The sequence below is a fragment of the Camponotus vicinus genome, unplaced genomic scaffold, assembly GCF_025532165.1.
Source record: "Camponotus vicinus isolate PSW18456_S1 unplaced genomic scaffold, iyCamVici1.0 SCAF_12, whole genome shotgun sequence".
NCBI classification, from domain to species: Eukaryota; Metazoa; Arthropoda; class Insecta; order Hymenoptera; family Formicidae; genus Camponotus; species Camponotus vicinus.
In genome coordinates, this window is record NW_028141948.1 from 8,046,065 (window position 1) to 8,068,163 (window position 22,099).

At 30.2% G+C, this 22,099-nt stretch overlaps 5 protein-coding genes across 8 annotated transcripts in view; 2 read left to right on the forward strand and 3 right to left on the reverse strand.

Moving 5' to 3' along the window:
• Nucleotides 1-847: 847 nt before the first annotated feature.
• Nucleotides 848-2,514, reverse strand: Ppib (peptidylprolyl isomerase B (cyclophilin B)). Of its 2 annotated transcripts, XM_083084020.1 has the most exons (5): nucleotides 2,348-2,514; nucleotides 1,920-2,127; nucleotides 1,480-1,664; nucleotides 1,214-1,386; nucleotides 848-1,137 (listed from the first exon to the last, which is right to left on the reverse strand). In XM_083084020.1, the coding sequence occupies exons 1-4, from the start codon at nucleotides 2,420-2,422 to the stop codon at nucleotides 1,252-1,254; spliced, it is 603 nt and encodes a 200-aa protein (XP_082940146.1). In that variant the 5' UTR covers nucleotides 2,423-2,514; the 3' UTR covers nucleotides 848-1,137; nucleotides 1,214-1,251. The 2 variants fall into 2 exon arrangements, with proteins under 2 accessions (XP_082940146.1, XP_082940145.1); XM_083084019.1 differs by having other exon boundaries at nucleotides 848-1,386.
• A 695-nt stretch (nucleotides 2,515-3,209) lies between these two features.
• LOC145962729 (peptidyl-prolyl cis-trans isomerase FKBP8) lies at nucleotides 3,210-5,974 on the forward strand. 2 transcript variants are annotated; one of them, XM_083084017.1, is made up of 5 exons: nucleotides 3,210-3,455; nucleotides 4,071-4,379; nucleotides 4,446-4,642; nucleotides 4,768-5,066; nucleotides 5,202-5,967. In XM_083084017.1, exons 1-5 carry the CDS (start codon nucleotides 3,426-3,428, stop codon nucleotides 5,510-5,512), a joined length of 1,146 nt encoding a protein of 381 aa, XP_082940143.1. In that variant the 5' UTR covers nucleotides 3,210-3,425; the 3' UTR covers nucleotides 5,513-5,967. The 2 variants fall into 2 exon arrangements, with proteins under 2 accessions (XP_082940143.1, XP_082940144.1); XM_083084018.1 differs by lacking the exon at nucleotides 3,210-3,455 and adding an exon at nucleotides 3,887-3,989 and having other exon boundaries at nucleotides 5,202-5,974.
• Nucleotides 5,971-9,906, reverse strand: LOC145962728 (uncharacterized). The gene is made up of 4 exons (XM_083084016.1): nucleotides 9,575-9,906; nucleotides 8,289-9,447; nucleotides 7,636-8,201; nucleotides 5,971-7,545 (listed from the first exon to the last, which is right to left on the reverse strand). The coding sequence occupies exons 1-4, from the start codon at nucleotides 9,602-9,604 to the stop codon at nucleotides 6,940-6,942; spliced, it is 2,361 nt and encodes a 786-aa protein (XP_082940142.1). The 5' UTR covers nucleotides 9,605-9,906; the 3' UTR covers nucleotides 5,971-6,939.
• A 306-nt stretch (nucleotides 9,907-10,212) lies between these two features.
• Nucleotides 10,213-22,099, forward strand: part of Npf (neuropeptide F) — a 93,513-nt gene continuing 81,626 nt past the window's right edge. For both annotated transcript variants that reach the window (XM_083084027.1, XM_083084028.1), the window contains exons 1-2: nucleotides 10,213-10,312; nucleotides 10,649-10,701. The gene's annotated coding sequence lies outside the window, so the exon portion shown is untranslated. The remainder of the gene's footprint in view (nucleotides 10,313-10,648; nucleotides 10,702-22,099) is intronic.
• On the reverse strand, nucleotides 10,832-20,559 carry Spab (space blanket). Its single transcript, XM_083084026.1, has 6 exons — nucleotides 20,407-20,559; nucleotides 18,608-18,800; nucleotides 16,757-16,877; nucleotides 16,449-16,598; nucleotides 16,258-16,346; nucleotides 10,832-15,097 (listed from the first exon to the last, which is right to left on the reverse strand). The coding sequence occupies exons 2-6, from the start codon at nucleotides 18,767-18,769 to the stop codon at nucleotides 14,954-14,956; spliced, it is 666 nt and encodes a 221-aa protein (XP_082940152.1). The 5' UTR covers nucleotides 18,770-18,800; nucleotides 20,407-20,559; the 3' UTR covers nucleotides 10,832-14,953.

Sequence of the window (22,099 nt, forward strand, 5' to 3'; positions counted from 1 at the left end):
GATCGGGTTGAATTTTTTTAGGGGAACATGATACTTTTTATTACAGATTCGAATTGTACGTGAAAAAATAAGAAACTTTTGTATCAACCGTTTTTTCTAAAAGTGTCTGTCAATCTTAAAATTGACCTTGAAAGTAACTGATGAAATAATGAACTTCAATTTTAAAATTGACAGACACTTTTAGAAAATACGGTTGATACAAAGTTTCTTATTTTTTCACGTACAATTCGAATCTGTAATAAAAAGTATCATGTTCCCCTAAAAAAATTCAACTTCCGATCAGTATGGCGTATTTCCGGTCGAAATCAAAAGTTGAAAATATCACCATTTGATAGAGCGTACCCGATTTACTTAAAAATTGTTCGCGATTTTTGATAAAAGCTATTTATTTTCATTTTAAAAAAGGTGTACGGGTGGTCTGAGACACCCTGTATATGTGCATGTATGTGCTTCAATCTGATAACTTCTCGAGCAAAAGATTTTGTATACCCTGAAACATTGCAAAGCACGCGCTATTCAATTCTTTCTACTATGTAATAAAATATTATTATAATAATCTAAAAAAAAATATATCTTTTTTTCGCTGATTAACAGCTGAGAAAAATAGTGAATGAAGCAACATAAGCACACAAGTATAATAGTCAATCAGCATCAGGAAAAGGAACGCATTCTTCGAGCCTTATATCGATAATATTCCTTTCCTTTAGAAAGGGATTCCAAACAATAAAATGTCACGTCGATCCCACGTATCCGAAACCGTACTTTCTAAGTAAATGTATGTCTATATGGGATTAATGTGATGGAGTATACGATAAAATAAATTTATGTAAAAACAAAATATAATACATATACTTCAAACAACTTATATTTATTCGTGAATGTAGAAAATCTTACATATGTATAAAATTTGTTGTGCAATGTAAGTATAGCTATAACAATTGGAATAGAAATAATCATTTCTATGACAAATTACTCTACAATATACCAATCGCTTTAATATTTTGATTATTAAAAAAATGCTGTATTGTTTTTTACAATTACTGTTGATATGGCATCTTCTATTGCTAAACCAATTGATTGTTGTTAAACAGTTGAGCATCACAACAGAGAGATCGAGATTGTATGCCATTGTTCATACTTTCAAAAAAAAAGCCGATTAATGAAGATAGAGATCATAATTTAAAGAAATCGTTTTGTATAAAATCAGACTGACCATAAATAATAGTGTGATCTATTAATGAACACTGACATTTAATCGGTAGCATCCTCTTTAGATACGCTAAATGGCTCTGCTACAGTCTCTGCGCCACTGTCAGCAATAACAATATCCTTCTGTGGTCTATCTCTCGGATCTGTGCTTGTTTGCTCAATTTTACGTACTACACTCTGTAATATAAGAATATAATTCCATGAATAAGTGAAAAATTATATTTTGACAGATTATCATAATGCATAGATGTACTTTGTATTTTTACATACCATTCCTTTGACTATTTTACCAAAAACAACATGTTTACCATCAAGCCATGGTGTTTGCTTAACTGTGATAAAGAATTGAGATCCATTAGTATCTTTGCCAGCATTGGCCATAGATAACCATCCAGCACCATAGTGCTTTAGCTTGAAGTTCTCATCTGCAAAACGCTCTCCATAGATACTGCGACCTGATGAATAACACAAATCAATAAAAACACTCAGATATTTATATATAAGATATATGTATACTAAAGCTCATATTACATTTGTCAGACAACAAATTTTTTTAAGCATATTGAATTGGCTGCAGGATAGAAATTCCTTGAATCTCTATTTTCTATTTTGTAGCTGATCAAACACATTAAAAAAATTTGTCATACAACAAAGGCAATAACTTAATCAGCTTAACTAAATAATAAATAAAACAGAAAAGTATACTGAACCTCCAGTTCCATCTCCCCTTGTGAAGTCTCCTCCTTGGATCATGAAATCTTTGATTACTCTGTGGAATAAGCTGCCTTTGTATCCCTCACCCTCTGGTTTCTTGGCGAGTTCCACGAAATTCTTGACCGTCTTTGGGACGGTTTTACCAAAGAGACCGATTTCAATTCTTCCCGCATCGGCACCGCCGATTTTGATGTCGAACCATACCTGAAAATTCAATTTGGCTTTTTTACTTATCGATGTTAATCGACACATTTATTGAGGTTTCTTGACAAGTCTCGAGAGAAGAGGCATTGTTGGTTCCGAGACTCTTTCCATTTGTACAAAACCGAAGTAAAGAATAAAATATGCCACGTATTCATTGTTCTGGTTCTTTTCACGAAATTACATCGGTTGTTTCAAAGATTGCACTTTCGGAATCCCATACCTTGTCAGTGACTTTCGGCCCGTTCCCGCAGGAAACCGCGGCCACCAGGCCCAGCAGAAACAGCAGCAGTTTCATGATACGTCAAACTGCGCGAACAAAGACCCCTCGATCACTGATCCTTTGTGGCGGCCTGTCAGAGCCGGGACCGCTACCGGATGCGAATCGAGATGCGCGGACGTGGACTTGTGAAATGTGGGAGCACCCGATTGGTCGGTTTCATTGGTACAGTGAAAGGAGCGTGACGGGGGTCCATGGAGGTAAAAAAATTGGTAAGGGTTCATTTCTGCTTGAAAAGAAATTATAATCCGATATTTCCGCGTGTCTCGTTAATCTGGATCTTTTTGAACGACTGCTAATTCCAGCACCAAGCAGTATTGGTTTGATATTCGAAATTTGAGTAATCAAACTTTCCTTTCGATTTAATTTTATCAATAAATCTGGCATTCAAATCTCTTGAAAATTATCGATAGGCGGGAACGATAATCGATTGTCTAATGAGATTAATACTAATTATGAATATTGATAATAATGTTGAAATGAGATCTTTATGAGAGTCGAGCACGTATTTTAATTTTCACAAATGCTATTCTTTTTTAATTTTGTTAAACTTTATTCGGAATAAAAAAAATCCAACAGAATTTTAAAGTAAAATATTTGTAAGTAAAATATTTTAATAATATATTATAAATTAATATTTCAATTTTCATCTGATAAAAAGTTCTGAGATAAATTCTTTTTCTGCATAAAATAATTTTTCAATTCTTTTTTTATTTATTAAACAGGAAAAAATTAGCGTATAATTTTACAAGACAATCGTCAATTATTATTATTACCTGTCTCGACAGTTTTCAAGAAATCTAAACGTCAGATTGTGATATAGGATTAAAGTGAGAAAAATTTGAATACTAAAATTCTGAGTTGGTTCTGAGATTCAAGCAATTTCTACGCGTGCGCGAGATTCAATGTCTTCCAGTGTAACTTTCCAGTAACTTCCTGAGTCCTGACTTCTTAAGTGATTTAGTCTTGTTCAGTTTTATTCTTTATCATTTTCAATCTTGCGTGACAAATTGCATTTCCAATGTCTGTTGATAAATTCCCACAGAAAGAGGTACGATTTTTATCCTATTGTCAATTATATTTCATAAAGTACGATTTAAATCCATCTAATCGCTCTGTGAACACATTAAATAACATCTTTGCATTATTGCTTATTCATCATCGTATTCGTTACCTTTGCATAAAACTTAACGTAATAAATAAGAAGTAAACTTCTCTCCTACAATATTTATTTTCAATGTATATCGAGCCTAGAAAATATCAAGTATATTTAGAATTTTAAATAACCTATAAATCAAAAATAATTAAAACTGAATAAATTAAGTTCATCATATCACATAATTCTATAAAAGATAATATAAATTATTTATAGAAGATTGTACAAATTATTTACAATTTTTGTATATTTACAATGTTTGTATAATTTATTTACAATGCGTTGTATATTTTATGCTTTATTTTTATATGTATCAAGACCATTAAAAAAATCCATTATAATTGGAAAAAATTTTAACTCTATATTATCAAGACTTATAATTATATTGGATTATAATGTCACAAGCAAGAAATCGTGAATCGTTTTTCTGTTAAGTTTAATTAAATTCTAATTTATGACTATAATAAGTAGGATTTTTAAATAATTAAAATAAAAATATTTTTGTTTAAGATGGACGAGAGTATGATGCAACAAGAAGGAACACAGGCTGATTTTATTCGTGAGGAATTAAATTTTAATATTGATACTGAGGATCCTATGACAAAAGCTTCTTTAAATGATCATCTTGTGGATGAGTGGGTAGATATATTGGGTAACGGTCAATTGAAAAAGAAAATTATAAAAAAAGGCAAAGATGGAACACGACCAAACAGAGGTGAAATATGTACATTAAACATTACTGGAAAACTTGAGGATAGTAACATAGTAGAAGAATATGAAAATCTTGTGATACAATTGGGAGATATGGAAGTGATACAGGTATTATATATATTATTGTTTGTTAATATTTAATTTGTAACAATATTAATACTATTTAAATTACAGGGATTAGACTTAGCAATTGCATTGATGGATGTAGATGAAGTTGCTGAAATTATAGTTGATCCTAGATTTGCTTATGGCAAGCAAGGAAAAAAACCTATACCACCTGATGCCACTATTACATATATGGTTGAATTGAAAGCAGTAGAGTTAGAGCCTGAGATAGAAACATTAAGCATTAGTCAAAGAAGAGAAATAAGGTAATAATTTGCTTATAAAATTATATGATAAAGGTGATTTATATTGGATTAAAAACTTTAAGGACAAAATTCGATGATTTACTTAACTTTTTTTTTTGTGAATGATTGAATTTATTTTTCTAAAGCAATAAAAAACGTGAACGCGGGAATTGGTGGTTTGTTCGAATGGAGTTGCCTTTTGCAATACAATGTTATCGGAAAGCGTTAGAATATCTGTCATCAGCAAAAAGTAATACAAATCAAAATGAGGAGGAAGACTCATTTAGCGATGCTGAGTTACAAATTTTACTAGAGGATCGCATAAAAGTACACAATAATTTAGCAGCTGCATTGATTAAAACAGAAGCCTATGATGCAGCTTTAGAAAATGTGGAACATGTTTTGAGATGTCAACCACAAAATGTCAAAGCATTATTTAGGAAAGGTAGTGCAAAAATTCTAATCTTCGTATTTATTATATTTATATATTTAGTTTTTTTTTTTAAATAAACTATATATTCTTGATTATATTTTATATAAATAAATTTAAATATATGTATATTGCATATGTGTATTGTAGGAACAATATTGAGACTCAAAGGGGAATATGCAAAAGCTTATGCAATCTTCACAGAAATGCAAAGATTAAATCCAGAAATGAAAATATGTACTACAGAATTAATAACTTTGAAAGATAAACTTTCAAAGGATGCAAAAAAAGAAAAGCACTTATATCGTAAAATGTTAGGTGTAGTTGAAGATACTAAAAATTCATCAAAGAATGTGAAAGCAGATGATAAAAAAAAGTTTACTAAGGGAATTTTATGGACATTAGTTGGGGCAGCATCTGTTGCTGCTGTCAGCATATTTGTTCACAGATTTATTTCATGAAAAAAAGGTACAAATAAAGATATCAGTTAATGTGAAATATTATTAAATTCTTTATGTTTAAAAAAACAGAATAAAGGGGAGTTGGCACTATATAGTATCATATTAACTTTTTATAAGTATCAACTTTTTGTAATTAAAAAATTTTTTTTTAATTAAAAAATAAAATTATGAATAATATGTGATGAAAATTAATAAAGACAAATTACACAAATAATACATGGTGAAAAATGATAAGCTTTTTGTTTATTTAAGGAAATAGAATATTTAATCTGTAAAGTAATATGTATTCGTTCTTTCTAAATATTTTTAACTATAACATATATACATATATAAAATATTATATACCTAATATAAGCATATTTAATAAATGAAAATGCAAAAAATATTTGACCTTTGATTATATATATATCGTTTATTAAGACAATTTACATTTTTTACATTGTAAATATTTAATAATTAGGCGAGGTGATTTCTAAGGTGCTTGTGATACATAGTTAAATAGAAATACATTTATACTGTATATATTACGATTTTATAATACATGATTAAAGTTTACAAAATGCAGTTTTCTTTATAATACATGATTAAAGTTTACAAAATGTTAACATATTAGAAGAAAAATATAAATGATATAGTTTTATATACAGTTCTATTGCTATATTATATACAGTTCTATGTGTATATATATATTTCTTTTAATCCTAATACAGCAAACCTGAATAAAACTTTTCAATTTCTTTACACAATCTCCACTTATATTTTAATGTACAAAATTAGACTAGTTATTTTTATATAATTTTTATTCTATATATTTTTCCAAATCAATTTAGCTCGAATAAATAAATTATACATATGAAATTTATATATGTTATTTATATATTAAAAAATGGTTGAGAGTTAAATTTCATATTGATATATTTTCTTTTTTATATATTTTGAAAATAATCTCATACATAAATAACCATTTAATACTATAAAATTAAATAAAAAATATATAATGTCATATGTACACACATATATATTACGCTCTATACATTTTTCGCTTTTATAAAATATGAAAAAAAAAACATCTTATACACATTTTAAATCAAATTTATACATATGTATAACATAATGACAACTTTAAAAATAGAATTAAGAGATTTTCTTATTTCATGTATGAGGTAGGTAAGTGAAATCTTTTCTATTTTGTTTCAGAGAATACATATTTTTATAGATCTTCAAAAACGAGATTTCCTATGTAATGTTAGATTAAATAAATTTGTGACAAAAAATATATTATATTTTATAAAATTTAATAACATCCTTAACATGTTAACGATAAAAAAGTAATAATATTTTTGTATTAGTATTTAATATATACCTGAAATATGAGCAAATGCAAACTGTATATTTAAAGTATACATATTCTTTTATTCTTCAAATCTTTAAATATTAAGAAACGGTGAAAATTCGTTTATTAAATAACTTTCTGTTATTTCCATTTTATCATTACTGTTTATAAGCGAGAACGAACCTTCAATATTTTCTAACGATATTTCCGAATAATTTGTGTTATCTTCCGATACGTTTGTGCAATACGTTTGATCGGTATTTAAAAGATTGTGAAATTCTATATCTTGATAATCCGGTAAATTTAATATTTCACTGCAATTTGTTCCAAATTGATCAATTAACTCATTGGTAGATAAAAATTCCGGATTGGCGACTTCCACAGTAAGTACTTGTCCTGTATTTACATCTACTAATGAAAGAACCTGCGGAATGGAATCGATAACAGATAAATTCGTAAGTTCTGCTGATAAACTTGAGCATTCAGAGTTTTCTTCAGAATTTGACAATGGCTGTATTTTCAATGGTGAATCAACATTTATAACTTGTTCATCTATATTTGTAATTGAGCAATCTTTCTTCTTGTTCTCTGCAATTGATTCACACTCTTTTTCAGTTTTCACTTTATTACAGTCTAATTTGTTTGGTTTTTCCGGCATTGGCACAAGATGACCATCTTCCGTTTTCATGAGTTTTACTACCTGTGTTCGTAATCATAATTGTATTAGATATATACAGATAAATATATGAAAATAAAGTGAGATTACATTTATATTTGAAAAAGTATTTACCTTTTTCTTTTTTTCTAGTGTAATTTTGTGACAAGTTTCCATGTGACGAGTGAGATGATGCGAGCGTTTAAATGCGGTGTTGCATTGCATACAGACAAACGGCCGATGTTGTTCGTGTGACAATTTATGCCTTTTAAGTAAACTGTTTCTTTTGAATGCTTTACCGCACACCTCGCAAATAAATTGTCGCTCTTTACTATGAACATAAAGCACATGATCCTTAAGAATACTGATGCTTGTGAATGTCTTGCCGCAATGTTCGCATACGATGTTTCGCTCTTCTACATGCAGTTGTTTATGTCTATCCAAATCTGTCCTTCTAGCACATTGAAATGTGCATCCATATATATTACACACGAATCGCTTTTCGCCCTTATGAATACGTCTGATGTGTTGATCCAGGGCTCTTTGTGTGAATAATTTTTTCAAACAGATAGCGCATGAAAATATGGCTCGTATAGGGGTGTCCCTGTTAATTTTATTTAGATGTAATGTAGATTCCAAGTGGCGAGAATAGTCGTCCTTCTTGACAAATGTATGTCTGCAATTATCACAAAAATATGGACCTATAACATAAAATTATTAGATGATAAATGATAAGAGAGAAGATAGATTTTTTATTTTAATGTTTAAAAATTTTTTGATATATTTACCACTATTATTTGTCGATTCTGACTTGTTTAACTTTGGTACATGAATTGCCTTAAAATGCTCGCGTGCCTTTTTTTTTGACGCAAAACTGACATTACAATTTGGACATTTATAATTATTGTGATTTTGAATATGGGACAAATATGTCTGTTTGATACTGAATGTTTGCAAACATTGTTGACATTTAAATTGTCTCTTTTTACAGTGATTTTCCTCGTGCTCTTTTTTATCTATATCTGCATTTAGCATTTCTCCACATTCAGAACAGACTTTACCATTTTGATAGCTATGTTTTGCTCTATGGCGATTTAAGAGAATACGTTTAGGAAAACTTTTGGGACACACATCACACAAATAAGCATGTCTGACCACTCTTTCTCCGTGCACACGAAATAAATGAACCTCTAGATGCTTCCGTCTAGCAAATTTCTCATCACAATGAGAACAATTATTTTTTTGATGACCTTCCAAGTGACGATCCAAGTGTCTCTTATATCTAAATGTCATTAGACATTGTTCACACTTTTGAACTTGTTCATTTCCATCTGATGGCTTTAGGGAAAGATTATCAACTCTAATTCCATGTTTTAACTTTGATATGACATTTTGATTTATACAATTGTTATCTTCATTTACATTAGAATATATATGCTTATTATTTTTTTTGTGAAGTTTGATAGAATAATTATAATTCTCTATTATTGGCTTTTTTTCTGAACACTGAATTGTTAAATCTTTGTTAAATGTATCAGATTCATTCTTGTTAATAGTTGTTATATCACCTGATTCTTTGCTTAAATTGCATGAAAAAGTATTGCAGTCTAGATTCACTGTGTCAAAATTTCTAATCGAGCATGAAATATTAACTTCTGATGATTTTTCTTGTTTTATTTCTTTGCTCTTTGTACAAGGTTTATATTCTTCAGCATTTTGCAAGAATAAGTTTTCAATTTTCATGAAATGAAAATCAATGTTATTCAAATTAACATCATCCAAGTTGTCTTGTAAATCAATGTCAGTGGTATTTGTAGGTATGGCTGATGAACTGATCCCAGAATCTTTATTTTCAAGATTATCGATGCACTTTTCCAAATAGTCATAGTTCCCTATCTCGCAATTCTCCATACATATGTTTGGTATAGCATCTAACGTCGAATAATCCTAAAAGATAAATAATAATATATAATTTAATAGTTGTTGGGGATATAACGTATAAGTCATGTGTAACATAAAACAATCATAGTAATAATCTTTTGTGTAAAAATAATTTCTGCATGTGCAATTTTACCTGATTGTCAAACAAACGTAGTGTCATCATTTCAGATCGTGAAGCTTCAACAATCGATAAGTTTTTAAGTATTTGCTCAGGAATATAATTGTCATATTATTAAACATAACAAAAAAGTATTGTTTTATTTGTAACTTTTTTTCAAAAAATTATGTTCGATATATCATAAAATTCATGAAAGCATTTGTAATTTCATGAAACGTAATCGCACGTTGTGCGTTATTACAAGGAAAAAACATTCATATTATCTCAATATACTATAGATACACATGTTACATCTGGAGCTGTCTGGAGCTTATAAAAAATACGGATTTTTATCCACAAGGAAAAATGTTACGTAATAAGATTAATGGTAGGTGGCGCCACTAATGTCCTTATCATTTCCGTTCGAGACGCAGAGATTAATTTGAAAATGTTCAATCAGAAATTAAATTACAAGTATAAAAAAAAGATCAGATAAATACAATATTTTTATAGTCATCACATTTGTCTCAAAATTCTAATTTTAGTACATATATTGCGAGTAGTTTAAGTAAAGCCTGAAAAGATCAGATCTTCGATCGAAAATCGATAGAATGAAGTTAGACGCGCGTTTTAATCACGATGTTTTAGAACTTGCGACTTGCAGTTATCTTCAAATCGCGGTTCGGTGAAGACGTGCCTCGTAATTCGCGGTTCCAATATTATTTTTTTCGTTATAATTTTGAAGAGACAACGCGAGCATGTTACATTCAAAAGGTATGTTACATACTGATGAACTTCTATAAAAAGCAGAGAGATGGATCTAAAAGAATTGATATGAGAAAATTGCGTTTTATGAAGTTATGGATTCGATCAAACTAAACAGGACGTCACGATTGTTGAATTCTTTCTTATTTTTTCGATTTCTTTCTTCAAATATCAGATTATTTCAATTCTTACAAAAAGCAAACGAAAAATAAAAATATAAAAAATGTAATTATATAATAATTATATATATTGAAATCACAAATAGATGAAAACAATTTTCAATTTAATTAAATTAATTTTTGATTTATGTAAATCTAATTTATTTAATCTCCCTCTTTTTTATAGAATTTCTTGCCTGATTGATTGTCTACTCGAACGTCATAAAGAACAACAAAATGGTAAGTGCAAAAAAATGTATATTAATGAAAAAATATTGCCAATTTCTTTGTGGACTAAAAATAATATAAACTAGCAAATATCGAACATGAGAATGTATTCGAGGAGAAAACACTTGATAGCCAAAAGGAGTGACAGAGAAATATATTCGGTTTATTTTATATGCACCATCATGTATTTCACATTTAGCTATTAGAACTCTTTTTTTTAAGTATTGTAATTTTGAACGATACATTTACATATATACGTCATACACATAAAGTTTTTACGCTGGGATTAATTCTTACGATAGAGGTACTTTCGACTCAAGGCCAAGTGGCCGAATTTCCCTTAAGACCTGTGATAGCTTGTACATATGTATGTATCTATTCGTTACCACATCATGTTCCGTGTTTTGCGAACATGAGTTCGAACTTCCTTACAAGGCAAACTTCCTTACAGGCTATGATATGTAATTTTTGTGTGCAGTTCATAACATTTCAATCATTTCCTTAGCCCGACTAAGAGAAAAAAGATATGTTCTCACAGCAGAGATTTTTGATAAAATATATATGTATATATAAAGTTATATAATAGCACGCGCACACACACATATTTACGAAATAAAATATAAATATATATAAATATGTAATATATAAATATAAATATGTAATATATATATAAAATATTTGCAAGCAATCGCGATATTATTTTAAGTCTAAAGAAGAAATATAATACGTATACATATAATACATAAACATATACAGATATTGCATAAATAATTATGGGCTCAATATTTATTTAGAAATATTGTTTCATATTTATACAGAATAATAAAAATTAAATTTGAGAAATGTTTTTTAGAATATTTCTTATTGATCTTATACACACAATACACTGAAATGGTGTTGTACATAATTAGATAGAGATGAAAATTTATTATTAAAAAAATTTTCAATTTGTTTAATTATTATTAATATATTTTTTTTCTTGAAAAATGTTTATAGATTGTGATAATAAATAAGATGTCATGCATAAAAAAATTGATTAATCGACTTTATATAATCGACCATGAATTCACAGTTGCAAATAATCTTATATTCGTAATTTCAGAGGAGAAAAATTGCGCGTAAAAGATCGATAAAAGATCATTATCAAGCATTTTACATTATATGGGATATAATGAACGGACATGTGTGTATGTGTGTGTGTTTGTGTATATACGTTATTTTATATATATACATATATATATATATATATATATATATATATATATATATACATATATATATATGTATATATATATATATATGTATATACGGTTCGAGAAAATATACGAATATTGTGTAAATATATAGAGCTTAGAGATTACATATGGATCAAAGATAAAAATATAATTTTAATAATGTAATATGTATATATAATATATATATCTCGTAGTTAACATTCATATTTAGAACTCTCTTAAATGCATTAGGCATTTCGCATGATATGTTTTGAGTTTCCTTACACAGGTAGGTTAACGTTTTGGGAAGTATTCGAGAACTCTAGTAGATGATTAATTATTAATATCGATCAGAGATTCTCTTCGAGGGACTTTCTTGGCAATCACGTAGCACCACCGGTCGCGTGAAAAGCGAGCATTTGCTGAGAGTTTTTCCTTTTTAATAATAAGACAGAGATGACAGGTACTTTACGCATACTGAGAGCATACTTAGAGCATTGTTGTTATTGTTATTTGCTATTGTTGTTGTATGCGAACGTGATTTCAAGGAACGCTTAACACTGCGTCTCCCACGATTATACTTAAAATATCGTGCAATCGATCTTTCAAACGATTATTATTTAACATTACACTTTTTTTCCGACGATGTTATAACGATTAATATTATAACGAATTTCCACAGAATAATATTTCACATAACCACAGACTATATATATATATATTATGTATTTAGTATTACGATTTCATTAATATTAGTACAGTTAATAGAGAGCGATTTCCACAAGATTACGCAATAGAGCGATTTCCGCGATTAATACTGAACAGAGCGATTTCCGCGATCTTCTATTTAATAACTTCCTTTTTTCTTAATATTCATTCGGGATTTTCTTTTTTTTTTTTAAACGAACAATATGCACACTTATATTTTTACTAAGAGTTAACGTATTTCTCTTTCTTTGCTTTTATCATATATATATTTATATATCTAACACTATATATTTCTGAATATAAGCTAGCGAAGCAAAACTTCTCCCTCTTTGATATGTATCGTTTACAGTGTAATCCTCCTACATTTTAAAATGTCTCGTTTTGCAACTCCACGATACGATTTACATTACGAATACATATACATACCGACAAAGTATGTGTGTGTGTGTGTGTGTATGTGTGTGCATGTGAAGTTTTTTTGGAGAGGAGAATAGGGATAAATGTATCCGACATAGTCGAGTAAACGTCTAAATACGTCTTTTAAGGGTAAACTCGAAACATCGACCGAATTACAATATATTTTGCGCCTTTTTCAGCTCTTCCCCCTGTAGAAAATACTTTTCCGTCATTGAGACTGTCCGAACGACTTCGCGTTTCGTTCGCTAGACGATCGTTCGTAAAATGAACGAAAGAAAAAGAACAAATACTTTGCGATCTGTGCGTTTGAATTGTTAGCAGGACGTCCAATGGCGGATTTATAGGTAACGGGATTTTTTACGAGTCTTTAAAAACCTTCAACTGGCTTCACGGATTCAAATTTCTATCGTTCTGCTAATTTATGGCTGTGCTTTATATATTTAAAATGCTCATCTTTCAATGCGATTGCAATGTATTTCCGTAATTAAAGATATTATTTGACTAAAAATGTTGTTTCCGATTGTGTACATTTTTATTTGAACCTTAAATCCGCCATTGCGTTTCTGTCATTACGTCCTGCAAAACTGCTGGCATCCGCAGACTCGTGTTGGGATCTTTCGATCACCAACTAAAAATATAAATCACGACTTGCATTGATACCTCTATTTCTTTTAGCTGCATTTTCCTCATCTTTTTATTCTGTCAAATATTTATGACAATATATTTTACACGTGAAATGACACAAAAGTTCAAAGAATTCTCACGAAAACATTCATAAAACGCTTCAAAATTTGGAATTAATTTTGGAATTCAATTTATGATGTTTTTTCACTCTATGAATTGTTTTTTTGGTGCAGAAAGAAATTACTTTAAAATTGTATATAATTTCCACAGAGGAAATTATTTCTGTTAATATGCGTAATTTATTTTTGAAGTATATTCTGAAATAAATTCTAACTTTGTGACACGTATCACACAGCAAACATATGAAAATGCAGCTAAAAAGTACAGATCCGATGCATCGTAGAACTTGAATGACATTATCGTTCGCAGTATCGACATTGAAACTTCTTGTATCGAGAAAAATCTCATTTGCCATGCAACAACATCGTTGTATCTGTAATCGTTGAAGATACATACATCATTATACCTCGGAATTCTCGAAACGTGGACTTTGTCGACACACATTCTACAGATTAGAGCGTATTAAGAATATCGTTGATTGACAGAATAAAATAATCAATGTTGACACTGCGACGATAATGAGGACTCTTCGCTTCTTCATTTGTGCACGCCTCTCCACTTTATTCTCATTTATTATACTTATCTCTATAACCATGTACGATTTATATCACGAACAATTAAGTGATCCACTAATCTCTTACTACAATCCAAAAGGAAAGCTCAACCGGTAGACCGGTAGATAAATCGTCTAATGGAACTTCTCTCGAACGTCCCCTATATACTTTACCCCTAATATACTTTACCCCTATCATTAAGAAACATCTTTGTCATATGGCGCTTTTATTCATCAGCGCGTTTTTTCTTAACATAACTATGCTAGCATGTCTCTTATTCTTAGAGAGACCTACGAGACGGGTCAATATGATATGTGTTATAGGTGTTTTCAGTTGCGCTATATATTCAAAAAAAAAAGAAAACAATCTCGAAGTAACACCTCCCTGAATAATATTTAGTTTTATTTTTGCCGCGTGATTTTCTTACACTACCCTTATACTTCCCGATGTATCGTTGGTGTGGAGGAGAGTTGGGACTATAGGAAGGAGATCGAGATAATGTCGAGTCGACAAACTTAGACCTAGGTGTCTTCACAACGACTAAAGGAGGATTTGATTTTTTTGTAGTTTATCTTACATTGTATACTTCACCTTCGTCGCGTATTGCCAGGTACGACGAGCGGGTATTTAGGCGAACGGCATCCGCTTAAACAGACGGTTGCCCTGTCCGGTAATCCGTTTCTCACCGGAGGTGTACTGGATCACGGACTTTATCTGATCCGTCGCCACCGGACCGATGCAGACTAGAGGGTCCTTGAAGTACGAGCAAACCTGCGGAAATATTTTTTAATTATTAGGAAAGATTACTTGAACATGATATCAAGAAAAATTTTATTTTTAGTAGATTTTAGTGAAACAATAAGATATTTATTTTTTCTTACACACACATACACAGAGAAAATCGGAGATTGATTACGCAAAAATAGAACTATATTTTTGAAAGCTAATGATTCGAAAAGCTACTGAAAAGGAAGAGAGCTTTTTGAATAATTTTTTTAAAACTATAGATATAGATATACAGGGTGGCCCATTTTAATACATCCAGTCGAATATCTCGAAAACCAAGCCCGGGAGAGAAAAATGTTTCAGACAAAAGTTGTTTGGTTTCGAGGGGGCCATAAGATGGTACATTGGTTTGACCTTGAAGAGTTATTTGAAGGTCACATGAAGGTCACCTTCAATTTCTTAAATGGAACCTACTATTTGTCATTGCATATTCTTGTAGCTTATCTCGAGAGCTTTCCAAAACACTATAATTAAGTACCTTTTCGTTAAGTACTCTTTGAGTTATGAGGCTTGAAATAATTTCTTAATACATAAACCGTAAAATATCTTGTAAAATATTCATTTTTCGATTATCCTACCTTAATACTTTTACGTACAAAATAATGAGAGGAATCAATTGGTGTAAAGAAAACACATAGTTGTTTTGAAGAAAAAATATGTAATTTGCAATTAACAATTCCATATTTTTTCTTAAAAACAACTATGTGTTTTCTTTACATCAATTGATTCCTCTCATTATTTTGTACATAAAAGTATTAAGGTAAGATAATCGAAAAATGAATATTTTACAAGATATTTTACGGTTTATGTAAAATTAAGAAATTATTTCAAGCCTCATAACTCAAAAAGTACTTAACGAAAAGGTACTTAATTTAGTGTTTTGGAAAGCTCTCGAGATAAGCTACAAGAATGTGCAAAAATATATAGGGTGTTCCATTTAAAAAAATTAAAGTGACCTTCACGTGACCTTCAAATGACTCTTCAAGGTCAAACCAATGGTACCATCTTATGGCCCCTTCGAAACCAAACAACTTTTGTCTGAAACATTTTTCTCTCCCGGGCTTGGTTTTCGAAATATTCGACTGGATGGATTAAAACGGGCCACCCTGTATTTTACAATTTAAACAATAGATATATTCCGTTACCTTTCTAGGAGCTTGTCGGTGTCGCCTTTGTAGTTGACAGCATAGTCCACGACTGATGTCACACTCACTTGACATAGCGCATTCTTCATCTGTAACAAATATATTATTTATTGATGAAACGTATTTATAATCTCGCGCAGAATTATATTTTTTTTATATTTTGCAAATATAAATTATGCTTATCAACGCACTGTATAATTTATTTGAAGTGGTCGGCGGTTGACACGATTTTGTTTCACGTCCAGATATCTCGGCGCACATTAAGCCGGTTTCGCAATCGCTATCCCGCCTGCAGAGCTCACCTTGTGTCATGCCGAAATCGGAGACGCATGTTCCAGTAACTAGAACATCATGCTCATAATTACCTTTTTGATCGATAATATGGAATGTGATATGAGAAATAATGGGTGTCTTTATTATTTTTAATTATTTTAGAAAATCTAATTAATTTTTCACAAGTTATTTTACGCGATTTTTTATTAGCAGAGTTTTTATTTACCTCCATTGAAATTCATGCAAATGGAACCTGGACAACAATGATCATTGTACATGCATTTCCTCTCATAGCAAGGTTCTTCCGTAGGTTCTGCTCCCTCTCCGTATATGCCATCATATCCTTCCTGAGAAGAAAGAAAGCGATTGCTTTATTTTAAATATATTTTAAATATATTTTAAATATATTTTTTTCACGATTTTCTAAATATTATTTAGAACCGCAAACATTCAAAATCAAATATTAAAATCGCATTTTCTATGAAATAATTTGTTTATGTTTTCTTTATGTATAATTGACTTAATAGATATATTTTATTTTATTATATACTTTATTTTATTATGTTTTACTTTATTATACATTTTATTAAAGATTAAAAACAAGGAGGTAAAAATATTTGTTTAATCTTTATTAAACTGTATTAATGTATCTTATTAAAATAATTTACTTCAGCCTGTATATTAATGCATCTTGTATTAAAATTATTAAACGTAAAATGTTTTAGAAATTCAGTTAAAAAAGAGAAACTTGATACGATATTTATCAAAATTCTATAAATTAAACAAAATTAAACACAGAAATGTGGTAAAAAATGTTATATGCAATATTCAACTGTTTCATCGTAATCTGAGAAAGTAGCTTTTTTTCGTTGATTCCTCTGTTTACTTAATCATCAATTTCCAATCATATTATTCATTTCCTATCATTTCCTATCATATTATTTATTCATATTTGTAATTTTATCTAATCAATTTATCGCGTGATGCATTTTTCATCCATAGGAAAGTCAAATGTGAATTAAATGATAAATGCACCCGATTCGTTCACAAATTTATTTACATAAACTTTGATTATACTTTGCACACTGTTCAAATAATTACACATTAATAGCAAGATAATTATACATCAATTTTAATATAATAATTCCGTGTTGATTAATGAATAGGATTTCGTTAGTACGGGCTTGCTAATTATGCGACAAAAGAGATTATCTTTATATATATATAAACAAAGATATATATATATATAAATCAAGCGATATACGGATATTATCAAGCTCTCGAATATAGTGGAGCAACTATAGTTTTACTTATTTATCACGTTGTTGAAACGCAGTAAAAGTTTTTATAGTAGCATAATTTCGCTACGAGGGTAATTCCATTCAATCTCCGGATCGCAATCTCGAGGTTAATTCACAAGCGAAGAAAAATGGGAAATAAACGGGGCCACCGGGGAGTTCTTGCAAGTTTATACAAGTGCAAGTGCATGCGGATAGAAAATAAAATATTGATCGTACGTGACCCATACTGCGTGTTGCTAATTAAATCAAATAATAAGAAGTACAAACGAATTCTAAAAAAAGATGAAAGGGAATCTAAAAGAGATTTTTTTCTCAAAAGGTTTTTTTCAAAATATGTCTAAAAAAATCTGTTTCTTCTCTAAACATATAATTTAAAAATGTTAAAAATAAGAATTCAAAAATCTTCTAAAATCTTTTCTTTCAGATCATTTTTTTATCGATCCAGAGATCTCTGCGGGGATTTGAAGTTTAAACGTTATAGATTAAAGTTCAGAAAATATTATATTTTTTCAAATATTTATTAAACATATTTTAATTGGAAATAAAAATTTAGAGAACTTTTTGGAGATTTTCTTTTAAATTTTGTCGATTTCAATAAAAAAGCAGATTAAAGAAACATTTAAAAGATTAGAAGATTTTTAGATTTGTAACTTTGACGTTTTTAAATTATACATTTAGTACGAGAGAAAAATTTTACGGAACACATTTCACGTGTCTTTAGAACGAAGTATAGAAATCGCGGGGCAATTTCCTTCAAGAAAGATACGTTTTTTTACCTGTAATAGCCCAGGACGATTCATGTAGCTCCCGTGACCGCCGTAGCCGAGATTAGAGAGCATCTCAGGACTAAAGCGGTTGAAGAGGCCACCCCATGCCTCGACACCGATATATGCCGTGTTTGCTACGAGCACTAGCGTTATTGCCGCATATACCCTCATATTGTTGGAGATATACTAATCTTCGGGCACTCTGCAATCATTCGAGGAAGAGAAGGTGTTCATCATCGTTAAATCTTTGAATCTATTCAAAGGATTCGCAGATAATTAGACGTTATTAAAAAGCGAGTTTTAGCACATTACCCATTATTATGCAAATATCTCATTCTAACTAGAATTATCCCAAACGAGGAATAAATTTCTCTCTGAAATTTGTTCAATTACACTTTTTAAACATGTAATATTTATTTTACATAATATTTATTTAATAAGGAGGAAATTAGGAGGAATATTTGAAGTTTTATTTTTTAATTTTGCACAAAAAGGAATTTTCTTTTTATTATACATAATTTATTAAATTTGAAATTATATTTATAAGTTATATTTATCTAAAAGATTCTACATGATTGCATTTGCGATAATTATCGGTCTATCGATTAAGAATAAGAACAGATTGATCCGACTTGTGAAACCGGGTGAGAAAAAAATTCGTTACCGTTTAAATTGCGACAAATCTTGCATGATTATTTCTTCGTGTTCTCATGAACATATTTTATTTCTGTTTATCCCTGAATGTTTTTGCTGTAAGCAATAATCCATAAGACGTGACTAGCCGTTAACATCGAACCCCTTTTTACACGTTTATCATGTCAGATGTCGATGATGCAACTTTTTTACTATCTTCTCGCGATTGCTAATACGCGGTTTCATAATATAAAAGCGATAAGAGCACTCTTCATGCAATTCATCATTATTACTTGAATTTATTTAGCACGATTTACTGTTGGGAAGATCATTGCGGCTCATATGTTGCATGTAATTCTGCGCTATGATGTTAATTAAGTAATTAGTATTTGATATACGAGAACAATATATCGATTGCACTCGTTCATATAAATATTTAACATGATAATAACGATGTAACATTATTTAGTAAATATATATGCGTAATTGTAATAATACGTTATATATATCATAAAGCGGAAAATTAAATATATTAAATTGCTTGTAAAATATTGGGAAATATAACAAAATTCTTTCATATTCTGAGCAGGGACTAATTGCAAATTTATGATGGCTTCGTTTTATGATACGAGTCATGTTGGGTCAATACCAGCAATAACTTTGACTATACGATCAATAATTCTTCTTTCTCCGATCTTGTCTCTTTTTCATTTGCAAATGTATTTTCGTAATTATTCTTATGCGTTTATGCGTGTCATTTAAATGGATTGTAGATGAAATAGTAATTAGTCAATTTAATTATAAATTTCATTTAATTTAATTCAAAATTTCAGGTTTTTAAATGGCCTAAATCATCTTTTATCAAATTAATTCAGCTGCATAGATATCCAAACATTTCCGAATTCTATTTTAATTTTAACTTTATCTTAGACAATTATAATTGAATCTTATTTTCTATTATATTTAATATTATCGTAACTGTGAATTATTCATGAAAGACGTCGAGGACTTTTCAACGTCAAGGATAAATCTCGAAAAGCGTAATATACAGAGTGTACTATGACGAAACACTTAGAATGTCTGACACTTATAATAATATAACTTCTAATATTATAATATCTGAAATATCCAAGACACCTTCTCTTGTTGAATTTAATCAGGAATAGACGACTTACAATACGTTCTTGCACCCTGAGCTCGTCTAGAACGTCTTTGCACCTCGGCCGGGCAGGATCGGCTACCACTCGACCCAAGATAGACTCCGCACAGGATCAACAAGTCCTCGATGGAGTTTACTGGAGGACTGAGTCCGTGCCGCGCTTGCTTCGGCAATCTATACTTCTACGTCGTTTCGGTTGCCGTCATACAAGCGCATATACACGGTGGCGCATGCGCAACCATCCACTGGCTCGTCTTCTTCCTCTTTTTTTTTTTCGCGCCACCCGATCACGACCTACGTGACATTTTGTTCATTCAGATCTTCGGCTTTCTATCTATTCTCGAGCGGCTCGAGATAACAGGCCGAAGGAGCTACTCAAGCACTCGAAGCTACTATTGACAAATGATGTATGAAGCATCGACAATGCTATGATTGAGTGAGATAATGGTACAACGTGAGTGTTCGATTCTTCATTATAAAATTTACTTAGGTATTAGTGCAACAAAATTATTTTTTCTCGATTTTGCAAGAAAACATTGAAGAAGTTTCAAGTTACATTTCTAAAAAAAATCAAATGCAATTTTTTTAACCCATAGTATATACGATATCATCTCTTTCAAATTGCAACATTCTCCGGGATATTATTCTACCGGCAAACACATTTAGAAAACGCGATGTTCCATAACATCCGGAACGAGCATTCGGATTTGCGCGAAAGGTCAAAGATAAACTGGAAATAAGTTCATTCCTGGCAAACTTTACTCTAAGGTGAGTTTGTGTCGCGGATTTTGTTTAATCTCATTATGATATTTATCTGCGTTCCTGGATGAGCGCGAGAGTGTTGTACTTTCGCGTCTAGGACCTCACGTTCTCATCGTTTCAGCGGGCTTACTTTTCCTTTGCTCGCCTTGCTAGTCCTCTCTCCTCCTCGCGCTCTTTCCGCCACCGGCGTAGTTTCGTTCTCTCTTGGCCGTATTGATCCAAGGTATCCTGATGTGCCCGCCGGGCGGCTCGCTTCTGCTCCATATACTCTCCTCGCGAACCCCCGCGTGCTTCCTCACATATACCGAATAATGACGAAGCGAAAACGACTGCGATGCACTGCCTACTGTTGTTTAGTCCTTTCCATTCGGAGCCGGCAGTTTATTGATACATAGATCTGAATTTTTCATGAGAAATGTTTCGAGGCTGTAGATGAAGATTTGTTCAAATGAGGGAGGGAGAGAGAGAGAGAGCTGGTTTTAAAATCTGAAATAATTTTCAAGTTTATTTAAATCTTTAGTTAAAATAGTAATATAATCTTTTTCTCTTATTGAGAGAAAAATACGAGGAAAGTTTATATTTAAAAAAATACTTTTTTATGTATGGTAATTTCTAATTATTTTATTGTATTCGTTTTTATTTCATAAACTTGCAACAATATTCTTAATTTATATTATTTCTAAACACGGAAAGAGAGATATATCTTATTTAATTAAAGATATAAAAAAATATCATATATAACATTTTTCTATAATATATATGCAATATATATATATATATTTTTTTAAACTATATATTTTCTTAAAATAATTATATAATGAATGTGTTTACTAAACTATATTTATCTCCTATATTTGATATAGTGTATGCTTTATTTTTCGTATATTTTCTTTCATTTATAAATTGTTGAATCAATTTGGCGGATATATATTAAATAATGTTGTCAT